The sequence below is a fragment of the Vanessa cardui genome, chromosome 28, assembly GCF_905220365.1.
Source record: "Vanessa cardui chromosome 28, ilVanCard2.1, whole genome shotgun sequence".
Lineage (NCBI taxonomy): Eukaryota > Metazoa > Arthropoda > Insecta > Lepidoptera > Nymphalidae > Vanessa > Vanessa cardui.
In genome coordinates, this window is record NC_061150.1 from 977,199 (window position 1) to 992,672 (window position 15,474).

Here is a 15,474-nt window from a genome sequence, read left to right on the forward strand (position 1 = left end):
TCATATAGTCCTGGGTTCAAAGCCCGTGGGTATAGTTTTAGCACCTGTGTTTGCGCAAATACTTGCACCATAATAAGTCCTGCATAGCTGGTCTCAGTTAAGATTGATTAGATGATTGATTGATTGATAGCCTAAATAAGTCTGAACGGTGTCATAAATAGATTTTTATTATATAGATAGGTATATGTATGTCGAATGTAGATTCTTCGTAATAGGGGCTGGTTAATGGTCCGATTGACAGCAATCGTCTATAAGAAATATTAACTAATATTACAATACTGCGCAATTGACCTAAGTTATTTTGGAATTTAAGCATTGCATTGGACTATCGAAATTCAACAACAGCCTGTAAATTTCCCACTGCTGGGCTAAGACCTCCTCTACCTTTGATGAAAAAGTTTGGAATATATTCCAACAAGATGTCCGAATGCGAGTTGGTGGAATACACATGTGGCAGAAATTTATGAAATTAGACACATGTAGGTTTCTTCACGATGTTTTCACTGAGCACGAGATGAATTATAAACACAAATCAAGCACATGAATATGCAGTAGTGCTCAAATGGACCCGCAGTCATCGGTTAAGATGCACGAGTTCTAACCACTGGGCCATCTCGTTATCTCGTGAAAGGCTATTGGCAGATCTGTCACAAGTCCAAAACACCGTCAACCTTGGACCGGATGATCAGTGAAGTTTGAAATACCTAGGATCGGAATCTTCAAGGTCATATCTGAACATGACACATAGCGTTGCGATACATGCAATCTTAATACGGGTAGCGTGATAAACGACCATCATCAGATATCAGTGTTACCATCAAAGGTCATAAACGTTGATTCTTACAAATTTGTATACCCATTTTATTAATTTAGGTAGTGCAATATTTACATTTGCAATATTTTCCTTTATCAAGACTTAAACTCTTAGTACCTTTTGAATCTGAACATCAAATCATTGCGACGCAATATGTCATTCTCGATCGGTAAAGCAGATTATCGCTCATACTGAGCACACGAAAATAGATCTTAAGGTGACGAACCTTTCCTTACCTCTACTGTATAATGTTAAGGAACGCTTGTGTGTGAAATTTGATGATAAAATTAGTAAGTTAGATACAAACTACTGGGGATTCCAAGGGTCGGTTTGACAAAATCCGATAGCATCACTTGCTTTTTCCTTTGAAAAAGAGACTTAGAACCCAATCGAATTAACTTTTTTCCTACTTTAACAAATAAATAATATACATTAATATTTATTTCCTTTACATAACGTTTCATTATCTTAAATATGTATTAGTGTATAATAGAGATATACTATATTATATGTACACATTTACAAATGTAGTAAGTATTAGTGTGTAAATCAAAATAAACTTTATTCAAGTAGGCTTTTACGAGCACTTTTGAATCGCCATTTAACAATTAAGTGAATCTACCACCAGTTCCGAAAGTAGATTCTACCGAAAAGTACCCGCAAGAAACTCAGTAGTTACTATTTTTCAACATTTACAAAATCCAAGTCAAGCTAGTTAAATACAATTATTTAAATTAATATATCCTGCTTGGAAGTCATCAGGTATTAATTCCACGCTTTACTCATCTATAAAATCTTGTATCGAATAATATGCCTTTTTCACCAATGTATTATATATAAACGATTTAAATTTAAGAAACGGCAAAGTAAAAAATGTCTGCGGAATTTTATTATAGGAACGGATACCTTGCCCCAAGAAGGATTTATTGACTTTGCGGAGTCGGAAACTTGACGTTGTAAATATTGGTATGTAAGTTTATGACTGCACCGCTTACGTCGATGGTTTTAAAATCTCTCTGATTGGGTTGTCTGGAAGAAATGACTAAGTCATAAGTCAGCTCCTTGTACAACACTCTTTTTATCAACATTATTTTTTGTTTTTAATTTTACTAATTTTGTTTTACTTTTTTTGTGTTTAATCCTGAGCTTTCTTTGTTTTTCATAAATATTTGGATATGTTTTCAGACACAATCCAACCGTCGCCCACAGTCTCCTGATAGATGACGATGAAAGCCTGTTCGCTTCGAGCATTGACTTCAACGATCGAACCGTGCTATACTTCCACGCTTTCATGGAGACGCCTGATGACGGCAGCGCGTTAAGGATAAGAGAAGGTTTGTAATGACCAGACCAGATATTGGTATTAAAGATTACAACGAATATGATGGCCTTTCTTATGATTTATTTGATCATATCAAATGGGCAACCTGGTGGTAAGTTTCCACCATTATCCACGACGATTGGAATTGCAAATTAACAAGACATGACGTAATTCTGAAGTGTCAAGCATTAAAATATACACATTATATTATTGTACAAAGATATGACATCACAGTGAAAACTTCTAAAATGATCAGTGTTTCTTTACTAAATTGTCCATTTGTTATATAGATAAAAACCTTCGCTAATCACTCTATCTATTAAAAAAAACTTTATCAAAATCCGTTGCGTAGTTTTAAAGATATAAGCATACATAGGGATATACGGACAGAGAAAGCATCTTTGTAAAACAAAGTATACTATGTAGTGATTAGTCCAATCACGAACTTCCTACTTCTCTGGTCAGTTAAAGAACCACCATGTAAGTCATCAATTACGACCATAAACACCATGAATTACGAAATCATGGCATAAGGTTCGAGAAATCTTCCAGGACATATTTATGACGATTTCCACTATCCAATTTAGATCATGATTACAATAGGCCCCTTTTCAAAACCTTACCAGTTGCACGAGAATCTATATGCACATATACTGCCAAAGTGTATTTGTGTACACAAGGGTATATTCCTTTCTGCACATATGTAACACAAATTACAAAAGGTCCTTTTTTAATTTCAGCGTACACACACAGAGGCGACACGAACATCATAATGGTTGACGCGCAACGCCTTGAAGCCGGACCCTGGTATTTCAAGGCAGCTGAAAACACATGGTACATTGGACGTATCGCTGCCCAGTTCATTGATTATTTGGTATCGAGGTCAGTACTTTTTTGGACAACTATTGTGACAAAGTTACCAAAGTGCCTCCTTTCTTTTAACAAATATGAGACAACATCACAATCATTACTCTGATCCCAATGTAAGTAGCTTAAGTAGTGTTATGGAAAATTAGAAGTAACGACGGTACCACAAATACCCAGACCTAAAACAACATAGAAAACTAATGATAATCTACATCGACTTGGCCGGGTATCGAACTCGGGACCTCAGAGTGGCGTACTCATGAACACCGGTGTACACACCACTCGACTACGGAGGCCTCCTGTTACCAGCATTCAGATTCTGGGTTGCAAATGAGAATTTCTCGATGGAAAACCTCATTACCTTCCATCTTGACCTGACCAGTTAAACCCAAGAAACTACTTTATCTGCAAGTGTGAAATACAATTGGAGATTAGTGCCAATAATTGGTAGATCAGTATTATGTAATATGCGTTTTACATTTTTACAATAACAGCCTAAAAAATCCCACTACTGGGCTAAGGCCTCCTCTCTCTTTGATGAGAAAGTCTGAAACATATACCACCACGCTGCTCCAATGCGGGGTGATGCATACACATGTGGCAAAACTTCATTAAAATTTGTCACATGCAGATTAACTCACGATGTTTTCCTTCACCACCAAGCACAAGATGAATGATAAACACAAAATTATTCAGCGTTGCTTGCCTCTGTTTGATCAATCATAGGTTAAGATGCACGCGTTATGCCCTACATTATAATGAAATTTTAATTTCGTTTTAGGGGATTAAAACTGTCAAAGACCCATTTAGTGGGGCACAGTTTGGGAGCCCAAGCTGCCGGGGTCGCTGGAAGTACTATTAAATCTGGTAGGTTGGAGTTCAACAACAACAACAACAGCCTGTAAATTCCCACTGCTGGGCTAAAGGCCTCCTCTCCCTTCGAGGAGAAGGTTTGGAACATATTCCACCACGCTGTTCCAATGCGGGTTGCTGGAATACACATGTGGCAGAATGTCTATGAAATTTGTCACATGCAGGTTTCCTCACGATGTTTACCTTCACCGCTGAACACGAGATGAATTATAAAGACAAATTAAGCACATGAATCAGCGGTGCTTGCCTGGGTTTGAACCCGCAATTATCGGTTAAGATGCACGCGTTCTAACCACTGGGCCATCTCGGCTCTCGGTTGGAGTTCATTTAATAATAATTAATCCTTCTACATATCATTATATTGTACATGCGTATATCAGTGCACTCCTCCTACGAAGTTCAAACTTGACGCCGATTTATTTGAAAAAATAAATTTATAAATATTGGACAACATCACATACATTACTCTGATACCAATGTAAGTAGCTAAAGCACTTGTGTTGTGGAAAGTCAGAAGTAAACACGACGCCGCAAACATCCAGACCCAAGACAACATAGAAACGTAATGAACCTTTTCTACATCGGTCGGGAATCGAAACCAGGACCTCGGAGCGGCGTACCCATGAACACATTACTTGACCACGGAGGTCGTCAATTTATTTGAACGTTTTCGTTTGTACAGGGTTTTTCCTGACTATGCCAGTCCTGGTTCGTGCCTCAATTTTCTCTTTTAACCAGGCAGACAATCCTTCCTCACCAATAGCTTTGTCTACCGTCTCAATTGTTTTGAACTATAGATCAATGCCTTGTGGGCTTGGGGGTCGCTTAAAGTGGAGACGTATCAATAAATGCAGCTTAACCCTGCAGACCTAAAGTCCTAAACAATATGGCATAACCGCACTGAATGCGAAAGACCTTGGACGAGGTCTGCGTCCAGCAGATACCAACGATTGGCTGATACTGATGATGATGACACAATAGGCAGTCTTTTATATGTAGATTTGACGTTCCTTTTTCAAATTTCCAGGTAAAGTATCTCGTATAACCGGCCTGGACCCGGCTCTGCCTCTCTTTGATAAGCTGCCGCTGCAACAGAGGTTGGACCCATCTGATGCTGAGTTCGTTGACGTGATACATACTGATGCTGGAATATTTGGTGAGCTTTTCTGGTGCCTAACGGTAATACTTAATATAGTTCGGGTTTTGGAGAGTGAGTAAGACATTTTTAACTTTGCCGTTTCGCAAATTCAAATTACAAAACAATACATTGGTAAAAAAGGCATATTATTCGATGCAAGATTTTATAGATGAGAAAAAAAGCGTGGAGGTAATACCTGCTGACTTCCAGATAGGATATATTACATACATATAACTAACATGACTGTATATTTTAAATGTTGCAAAAGAGTAACTACTGAGTTTCTTGCCGGTTCTTCTCGGTAGAATATACTTTACGAACCTGCGCGGATAATTGTTAAATGACGGTTCGAAAGTACTTGTAAAAGCCTACTTGAATGAAGTTTATTTTGGTTTTGATTTGAATGTCTCTCTAAGTGGCCTGAGAACTCCATTACAAACTACCGACATATTATCGCGATAGCATTCATAAATAGTTTAATTATGTCATCTATCATACAATAAAATTGGAGTGTCTGTGTGTAATATTAAAATAACCCTTTATTACTCAATGCTTTTGTATTTATACACGGTATATATACCAAAATTACATTTGTACAATTTTTGTCTGTCTGTCTGTTTATTCCGGCTAATCTCTGGAACGGCTAGACCGATTTTGACGGGACTTTCACTGGCTAACTGATAAAATAAGGAGTAACTTAGGCTACAGTAATTTTTTTTTTGTTAAATTCAAACGCGTACAGGGTTGCGGGCACAGCTAGTTTAACACAGTTTTATCGTTAAATTGTTACTTATGATATAGTACGATACTTGTGATCTACAATATTCTATAGCACCCCTGAAAACCTCCCTTAAATACGAATCTCGTTCCACAGGCTTCAACCACCAAATGGGCCATGTGGACTTTTACCCCAACGGTGGTATAAGTCCGCAACCGGGATGCGAACTTGAAGTCGTTATCCCGCAACAGCAGTTACTGACCAAATGTGAGTAGAGACACTTAGATCTAGAGATATATACTATAACTAGTGTCACTAGGCTAGCCCCGGCTACGCACGGGTGCAATGATATGACGTCACAGTGGCATCTCCAAAATGATCAGTAATTCTTTACTATATTGTCTATGTAATATATACAAAAACCTTCCTCTCGAATCACTTTATCTATTAAAAAAAACCGCATCAAAATCCGTTACATAGTTTTAAAGATTTAAGCATACATAGGGATATAGGGACAGAGTAAGCGACTTTGTTTTGTACTATGTTGTGATTACTACGGCGTCACGTGCTCTCGTCGGGCGTAGACACTACCACCTACCATATTCCATGGGGTTCATAATTGCTTGACAGAAAAGCATAGTCGCAAGCCCGGCCTGAAGATTGATACCAAGACTTTTGAACAAGAAGGTCCATATTAGCAGGTATATCAGCGAGCCAATAAACGTTGATGTCATAGATGTCACACTAACGATGATTGTAACAGCCTGTAAATTTCCCACGACTGGGCTAAAGCCTCCTCTCCCATTAAGGACAGGATTTTTAACGTATTCCACTATGCTGTTGGAATACGGGTTGGTGGAATGCACATGTGGCAGAATTTAGATGAAATTAGACACATGAAGGTTCCCTCACGATGTTTTCCTTCTCCGCCGAGCACGAGATGAATTATAAACACAAATTAAGCATATATATACAGTGGTGCTTGCCTGGATTTCAACTCGAAATCATCGGTTACGATCTCAACTCATATTATAAATAAAAACTGTGATAATAGGCTATCGGACAATGCGAAAAATAAAATGTGAATTGTTGTAATCAGTGTATATTTTGAATTTAAAAATGGTTATTTACTAACGAAACTTGAAAATAATACTTAATTTATTCAAAAATCAATAAATATAAATTCATTTTTTCAAACGTTTGTCACGTGACACAAAACGCTCCTGATTGGCCGGGCCTATGATGAAGTCACTTTCTTGTAAACCTTGCTTTTCTACTTACTATATGTACAGATTAAAATACAGCAAAGTGACGTCACCGACCCCATTGCAGCGCCATGTTGTCCAAGTAGCGTTTTCGCGCGTTATTTAAATATGGAATTTTTAATATGATATTTTTCGGCAAATATGTACTAGAAATAAAAAAAGCAACTTTTACTGGGTTCCTTAACATCTACTAAATAATATAAAACGGATTTTAAAAACCAGTCAAATAGCCTATTATCCTTCAATCAAATTTAGGATTTAGAACTCAACGATTTTTCGTTCCCAAAACAGTTTTCTGCAGCCACTGGCGTTCGTATATGTTCTACAGCGAGTCCGTTCTACGTCCTACATCTTTCCTATCCTCTCGCTGTGAATCAATGAGTGACTTCTTGAAAGGCCACTGCGCGAAGGAGACCACCTATATGGGCTTCGGAGTCGATTTGAAGTGAGATTTTGGTGTTACAGGGCGAATTGTGCACAAAAATCCAGCACTGTATATTTGCATATATCAACTCTATCTTCTACGCACTACCAATAATCTTGGACTATACTTTTCACAATATTTTAGTAAGGTCATATGTATAGCACAGCTCTAAACGACATCTTACCAAAGATGTTTTATATCTCTACCAGCACATTAGCATGTGGTTTGTACAGCACGTTAAAAAACCTTTTTTCTTACAGGCGATAAGACGAACGATAACCGCTTTTACGAATATCAATTGACATCACTGACAAATTCGGAACGGCTTACAAAAACACTGACCACAATAAATGCCATCAGAAATACATATACACCCAAAACAGAAGATCTAAATTTCAGACAGAGTTCATTAAAAATGCCAAACTATCTGAATCAAAAATCACAACAAACCCAAAACATGGAACCAAACACATACCCAAAACCACAGGAACCACCCAAGATTCACAGGGAGAAACGATTCATCAAGAAACAAAACACAGACGACAACATAATATCGAAAATCCGAAGATTATTCTCGCAATCAGACACACCAGCGCTGACGGTCATCAGGGAAATCAACACGTTCGTCAAAAATGGCGGAGGCTTCATAAACCACTCGATCAGAGAGCAGAACAGTTACAGTGAAAACGCTGCGATAACTTTTCGACCGTTCGTGTATGGCGTTCAAGTGAATTCCGAATCGAAAGTGAAAGCGTTCTTAAAGAAACTGCTCGGCTTTGGAACGAGTACCACATTTGTTTCTAGTAAATAGGTACAAACATCTATACATATAATAATTGGAGAGTCTGTTTGTAATATTAAAACTAACACTTTTCACTAAATTCACATTTAAATACACGGTACATATACTGTTTTGTCTGTCTGTTTGTTCCGGCTAATCTGTAGACCGGCTGGACGGATTTTGGAAAGACTTTTACTGACAGCTAGTGGATGTAATAAGGAGTAACTTAGGCTACAATAATAACTTTTCTGTTAAATTCAAACGCGAACAAAGCCACAGGCACACTTAGTGATAACGTAACATATAATTGCAAAAAATATAACTTTTACTTAATGTATACTTTTGTTAAAGCGTATCGCTCACGAGATAAATTCGAAAAACTGATACTTTTTGACATTATATTTCCAAGGTCAAATGTCACGAAGTATCATTTCTGCTTTTTACAATGGGATTTGTAGATTTCTCTAGTAATCGGTTTTATTGAATGTGCAGATGCTAATGCAGAATGCTCTAAGTTGTGTCGTACTATAATGCGTTAAGACAATCTATCTGTCCTTTTCTTGCGCATACGGTACCAGTAGACAGGGTCTTCCTCTCTCTCTCTACCCACAGTACTAGCTGTATGTACAGCTTAAGATATCACATTTCTCAATCATTCCATGTATTTAGAGGTGATGGTTTCGTCAGAACACTTTTCATTTCTGCCGTGGTATAACAAAAATGCCGTTAACTGACATTGGATCGATTTTCACTTTTGATGGCATATTAAAGTAAAGTAAAGTAAAGTAACAGCCTGTTAATTACCCACTGCTGGGCTAAGGCCTCCTCTTCCATTAAAGAGAAGGTTTGGAACATACCACGCTGTTCCAATGCGGGTTGGTGGAAATGGCATATTAATAAGAAAAAAATCTTCTATCGATATATATACGCCGTTTTTTGATATCTTGATCAGTTATGGAAATAATTTTAAATATTATACAAAATACATTACTCTGATCCCAATGTGAGTAGCTGACGCACTTGTGTTATGGAAAATCAGAAGTAACGATACCACAAACAACCAGACCCGAGACAACATAGAAAACTAATTAACTTTTTCTACATCGACTCGGCCGGAAATCAAACTTCGGACCTCGGAGTGTACCCATGAGAACCGGTGTACAAACTACTCGACCACGGAGGTCCTAAAAGTTGCTTTATGGTCTTATCATGGATAAGCTACATAGGTTTATATTTTTGTCGCGTTTTTTGTTCATAGCTCATAATTGAGTTTGGCTAGATGACGGCATTTTAGATATACCACGACAGATTTGGGTTAGATGCACTTAAAACGGGAATGTTTTTTTTTATGGTATAGGTTGGCGGACGAGCATATGGGCCACCTGATGGTAAGTGGTCACCATCACCCTTAGACAATGACGCTGTAAGAAATGTTAACTATTCTTTATATCATCAATGCGCCACCAACCTTGGGAACTAAGATGCTATGTCCCCTGTGCCTGTAGTTACACTGGCTTACTCACCATTCAAACCGGAACACAACAATACTGCGTACTGTTGTTTAGCGGTAGAATATCTGATGAGTGGGTGGAACCTACCCAGACGGGCTTGCACAAAGCGCTACCACCAAGTAATAATATTAATAAAGTTATAAAAAACGGAGCTCGATATTTTGACGTAACAAAGGACAATGGTAGGGGTGAGAGTGACAACAGTAGTGGTGACCGGTGTTTACGCAGCAAACGCACGAGAAACGTAGTCCGATACGGGCACTTCTAACATTATCAGCATCTACCCGCAAACTGCAGTCTCGTGAACAAGACATTCGTAGATAATGTCAAAATATCGAGCTCCACCGAACAAAAGTAAGAAACATGGTAAACATCCCGAAATTAATAACTGTAATCAAAATCAAAACAAATCAAGTAGGCTTTTACAAGCACTCTTGAATCGTCGTTTAACGATGAAATGAAACTACCACCGATTCCGAAAGTAGATTCTACCGAATAACATAAATAACAGTACGCAGTATTGTTGTTTTCCGGTTTGAAGGGTTTGTGAGTCAGTGTAACTACAGGCACATCTTAGTTCCCAAGGTTGATGGCGCATTGACGATGTAAGGAGTAGTTAATATATCTTACAGCGTCATTATCTATGGGTGATGGTGACCACTTACCATCAAAAAATATATTTTATGAATAGCAATGGTCAAAACTCATTCGGATCATCATTTAAATACACATTTTTAATGTTTCAGCGCACGCGGCAAGTACTTTCTAAGAACGCGCCAACAATCGCCATATTCTATAATATAACTGTTAGGATTTTTAGTATGTGCGATATATATCGCTATGGAAATATATAAAGTTGTATGTATATAGTTTAACATTAAATATTAAATTTTATAAACATGCCTTTTATTACTTTTAGAACAATTAAAAAAAGTAATTAGCAATTAGATCCCTAATTAATCTTAATCATTTATATGTATCGTTATATGTTGACCAAATCACATATAATCATTATAAATTGTAGCCTATGGGTGTTTTTTTTTATGGTATAGGTTGGCGGACGAGCATATGAGCCACCTGATGTTAAGTGGTCACCATCGCCCATAGACAATGACGCTGTAAGAAATATTAACTATTCCTTACATCGTCAATGCGCCACCAACCTTGGGTACTAAGATGCTATGTCCCTTGTGCCTGTAGTCACACTGGCTCGCTCACCCTTCAAACCGGAACACAACAATACTGAGTACTGTTATTTAGCGGTAGAATAACTGATGAGTGGGTGGTACCTACCCAGACGGGCTTGCACAAAGCCCTACCACCAAGAAATGGGTTATTCTGATAAACTATATTACTGTAAAATTTCATCTAAATCTGTTTAGTAGTTTTAACGTTTAAGAGTAACAAACAAACATACATCCTCACAAACTTTCGAATTTATAATATTAGTAGAATTAATAAAAAAAGGTTGAAGCTTGGTATGAAGCAATCTTAATTTTAAGGAAGCATTATAGTATGCATTTTTATACCCAAAAGTAAAGTAAAGTAACAGCCTGTAAATTTCCCACGGCTGGGCTAAGGCCTTCTTCCCCATTAAGGAGAGGGTTTGGAACATATTCCACCACGCTGTTCCAATGCGGGTTGGTGGCATACACATGTGGAAGAATTTCGATGAAATTAGACACATGCAGGTTTCCTCGCGATGTTTTCCTTCACTGAGCACGAGATGAATAATATATAAACATAAGTTTAGCAAATATATATAATGGTGCTTGCTTGGATTTGAACCTGCATTCATCGGTTAACCCAGTGGTTAGAACGCGTGCGTTCTAACCACTGGGTCATCTCAGTATATTTGGTATGAAGTATACAATGTTTAGGAATGATTATAGTCTGCATTTTTATACCCAAAACTTAAGAATAATTAATAAGACAAACAGTACAAAAAATAATTATTATAAATTTAGTTACTTAACATATGTTACGTAACATACGCTGTTTACGTTAAATTATTATTAATGTCTATTAGTTGGACTAAGAGTAGCGACAGCAAAAAAATACAAATTAAATTAATTTTCTTAAACTTTTTAAGAAACGTAAGGCTTTTGAGAATATATGGATCTATGATATTATAGAGAACATGTGAAAAATGTGAGTTTTTTTTACGCTATTATTTGGCGTTAAAATATCTGATGAATGGGTGGTACTAACCTAGACGGGCTTGCACAAAGTCCTACCACTAAGTAAATTGGAAATTGGGTGGAATTTGTATTCTGTCACTCTTATTATCTGGTAGAAAGGAAATCTATGCAACAGGCTCTTCGAACAACAGTACTCAGTATTGTTGTGTTCCGAGTGACTGTCAGTGTAACTACAGGCACAAGGGACATAACATCTTAGTTCCCAATGTTCGTGGCGCATTGACGATGTAAGGAATAGTTAGTGTCTCTTACAGCGTCATCGTCTATGGGTGATGTGACCGTTCGCCCCCCCCCCCGTACTGACCGGTACATGTGGTGTCGGTGCAGCAGCGAGCCGAGCACGAGCGCGCGCAGGTACACGGGCCGCAGCAGCCGCGCCAGCAGCGCGCCCTGCACGCCCGCCACGCACCAGCGCGCCACCTTGTCCGAGCACGACATCGTCAGCAGACGCTCGCCCTGCGGAAACACACCGATCAACCATGAACCATGAACACACGGGGCACTCAGACGCACACACAGCTGATTAACCTATGGACTACGAGGCACTCCGACACACACACACACACACACAAAACTAATTATCCTATGGACATACTAAGAGACACTCTGATTCACACACACGACTGATTAACCCAAGGACACACTACGAGGCACTCTCACACACACGTACAGCTGATTAATACATGGACACACGAGGCACTCTGACTCTGACGCACACACACGACTGATTAGCCCATGTACACACTATGAGGCACTCTCACACACACGTACAGCTGATTAACCCATGTACACACTATGAGGCACTCTGACACACGTACAGCGGATTAACCCATGGACACACTACGAGACACTCTGACACACGTACAGCTGATTAACCCATGGACACACTACGAGGCACTCTGACACACGTACAGCTGATTAACCCATGGACACACTACGAGGCACTCTCACACACGTACAGCTGACTAACCCATGGACACACTACGAGGCACTCTGACACACATACAGCTGATTAACCCATGGACACACTACGAGGCACTCTCACACACGTACAGCTGATTAATCCATGGACACGCTACGAGGCACTCTCACTCACACACACGACTGATTAGCTCATGGACACACTACGAGACACTCTGACGCACACACACAACTGATTAACCCATGGACACACTACGAGGCAATCAACAACAACAGCCTGTAAATTTCCCACAGCCGAGCTAAGGCCTTCTCTTCCTTCAAAGAAAAGATTCGGAACATAATCCACGCTGTTCCAATGCCAATTGATAGAATACACATGTGGCAGAATTGTTATGAAATCAGACACATACGAATTTCCTCACGATGTTTCCTTCGCCGAACACAAGTTGAATTATAAACACAAATTAAGCACATGAATGCTCATCGATGCTTGCCTGGGTTTGCACCCGCGATCATCGTTTCCAACTAAGCCATAGGTTCTAAACGAATCGCTCTTTCAAAGCTACATATGTATGTGTAGAATGAAACGTACCTGCAAAACGCCATCCCAAGTTTGTATGACGTTGATACAGTTCTTAACCGGTATAGTTCCCTCGCCAGACTCTATTTTCGTCCTCAGCTGGCCACGAGCTAACCTGCGAACATTATACAGCAGTATTAATTATTTGGGGTCACAAAGTAAAAAAAAAAGTAAAGTAACAGCCTGTAAATTTCCCACTGCTGAGATAAGGCCTCCTCCATTAAGGAGAGGGTTTGGAACATATTCCACCATCTGTTCCAATGCGGGTTAATGGAATGCACATGTGGCAGAATTTCGATGAAATTAGAGACATGCAGGTTTCCTCACGATGTTTTCCTTCACCGTCGAGCATGAATTATAAACACAATTAAGCGCATATATATAGTGGTGCTTGCCTGGGTTTGTCTTTTCTTCATCTGTTAAGATGCATGCGTTCTAACCACTGGGCCATCTCAGCTTTATTTTATAGTTTTATATTTTACTACCGCAGCATTACAAGCTATTACTGTCTGACCGGTCGGGCTCTTGTTTGCAAGCGGTATCGTTCTAATGACGTCACAGAGCGAGGTGTAAAGCTAGCACTGTCTGACCGGTTGGGGTGTCGGTCGGGCTCTGGCTCGTGGTGCTCGTGCGGGCTGAAGATGCGGCCGTCGCCGCAGGGCGCCGTGCTGACGTAGAGATGCAGCTGCCGGTCGGGCTTCAGCTGGTAGCCGCCGCCCGACACCGGTTCGAGGTCCGACTCCGGTATGCTCACCGTCGGGTCTGGAACCAGACACTACCATATCAATTTGTTTGGTACACGACACAACTTAGATGTAGCATCGGCGATTCAATTAAATCGATTACTTAGTACACGACACAACTTAGATGTGGCATCGGCAAATTAAAAGAAACGATTACTTAGTACACGACACAACTTAGATGTAGCGTCGGCAAATTCAATAAAACCGATTACTTAGTACACGACACAACTTAGTTGTGGCATCGGCAAATTCAATAAAACCGATTACTGACGGTTTACACAACCAATAGAAACAGCTCCCTATTTTTTTTTATATGTAGTCGGACGAGCATGTGGGCCACCTGATGGTAAGTGGTCACCATCACCCATAGACAATGACGCTGTAAGAAATATCAACTATTCCTTACATCGTCAATGTGCCACCAACCTTGGGAACTAAGATGTTATATCCCTTGTGCCTGTAGTTACACTGGCTCACTCACCCTTCAGACCGGAACACAACAATACTGAGTAATGTTGTTTGGCGGTAGAATAACTATCACGCCATTCAACGCTATTCGTCGCTATATATTCCCGCGTCAGTTCAACCCGAGACAGCGAGTGCGTGTAAATCGACGCGTCAAATTGACAAATAAATATGGTCCCAAGTTATTGCGTTTGTGTAAAGATCATATTCACATAAGATAAAAATATATCTTATGCGATAGATAGATAGATAGATAGATAGATGATCGCCTTCAGGTTGTTTCAAATAACAAGAATATGTTTATTGTTGTAAATTATAAATTGACATTATAAAAAAAAAAAAATCCCGCTGAGTTTCTTTCGCCGGTTCTTCTCAGGTCTGAGGTATTATATTCCGAACTGGTGGTAGATTTCGACTATCAATAAGAAAGTGTAAACACTTCTATTTTGAATAAAGGTTTTTGACTTTGACTAATGATAATTTGGTATAGCGTACTTAATTCTGATGTGATCGGTTTCACGAATTTAGCCGATGCTACATCTAAGTTGTGTCGTACTACACATATTTACGAAAAATTATAGGTAACTGGCAATGGCATGCCAATAATAACACAAAGACGATACATTATATAATATATAACATACTATTTACTTGTTGGCATGCTTGTAACCTCCAAACAACTGACATATCTACGAGTATACTAATGTTATAAACGTGAACGCTTTTTACTAAATATGTAAACAAGGTATTTTTGTCTGACTGTGTGTTTGTTCGTTCCTGCTAATCTGGAACGGCTGGACCGATTTCGATGTAACTTTCACTGACAGATAGCTCATGTAATATAGGGATATA

The 15,474-nt window shown here is 39.0% G+C and overlaps 2 protein-coding genes across 2 annotated transcripts in view; one reads left to right on the forward strand and one right to left on the reverse strand.

The window, feature by feature from the left end:
* The window catches only part of LOC124541463 (double-stranded RNA-specific editase Adar), a 56,664-nt gene that overhangs the window by 15,301 nt on the left and 25,889 nt on the right, over positions 1-15,474 (reverse strand). Inside the window, exons 14-16 of the mRNA XM_047119373.1 lie at positions 14,005-14,176; positions 13,427-13,529; positions 12,218-12,369 (exon numbers count right to left, since the gene is read on the reverse strand). Of these exons, the coding sequence (XP_046975329.1) occupies positions 12,218-12,369; positions 13,427-13,529; positions 14,005-14,176 (427 nt within the window). The remainder of the gene's footprint in view (positions 1-12,217; positions 12,370-13,426; positions 13,530-14,004; positions 14,177-15,474) is intronic.
* LOC124541462 (pancreatic lipase-related protein 3-like) lies at positions 1,974-10,606 on the forward strand. The gene is made up of 7 exons (XM_047119372.1): positions 1,974-2,148; positions 2,876-3,017; positions 3,784-3,869; positions 4,903-5,031; positions 5,888-5,998; positions 7,288-7,441; positions 10,459-10,606. Exons 1-7 carry the CDS (start codon positions 2,106-2,108, stop codon positions 10,514-10,516), a joined length of 723 nt encoding a protein of 240 aa, XP_046975328.1. The 5' UTR covers positions 1,974-2,105; the 3' UTR covers positions 10,517-10,606.

Bases quoted from the DNA above. Each gene is read 5' to 3' on its own strand.
- LOC124541462 (XM_047119372.1), top strand. From the start codon at position 2,106: ATGGAGACGCCTGATGACGGCAGCGCGTTAAGGATAAGAGAAG. The intron at 2,149-2,875 runs GTTTGTAATGAC...TTTTAATTTCAG, and splicing joins CGCGTTAAGGATAAGAGAAG to CGTACACACACAGAGGCGAC. The intron at 5,032-5,887 runs GTGAGCTTTTCT...CTCGTTCCACAG, and splicing joins TACTGATGCTGGAATATTTG to GCTTCAACCACCAAATGGGC.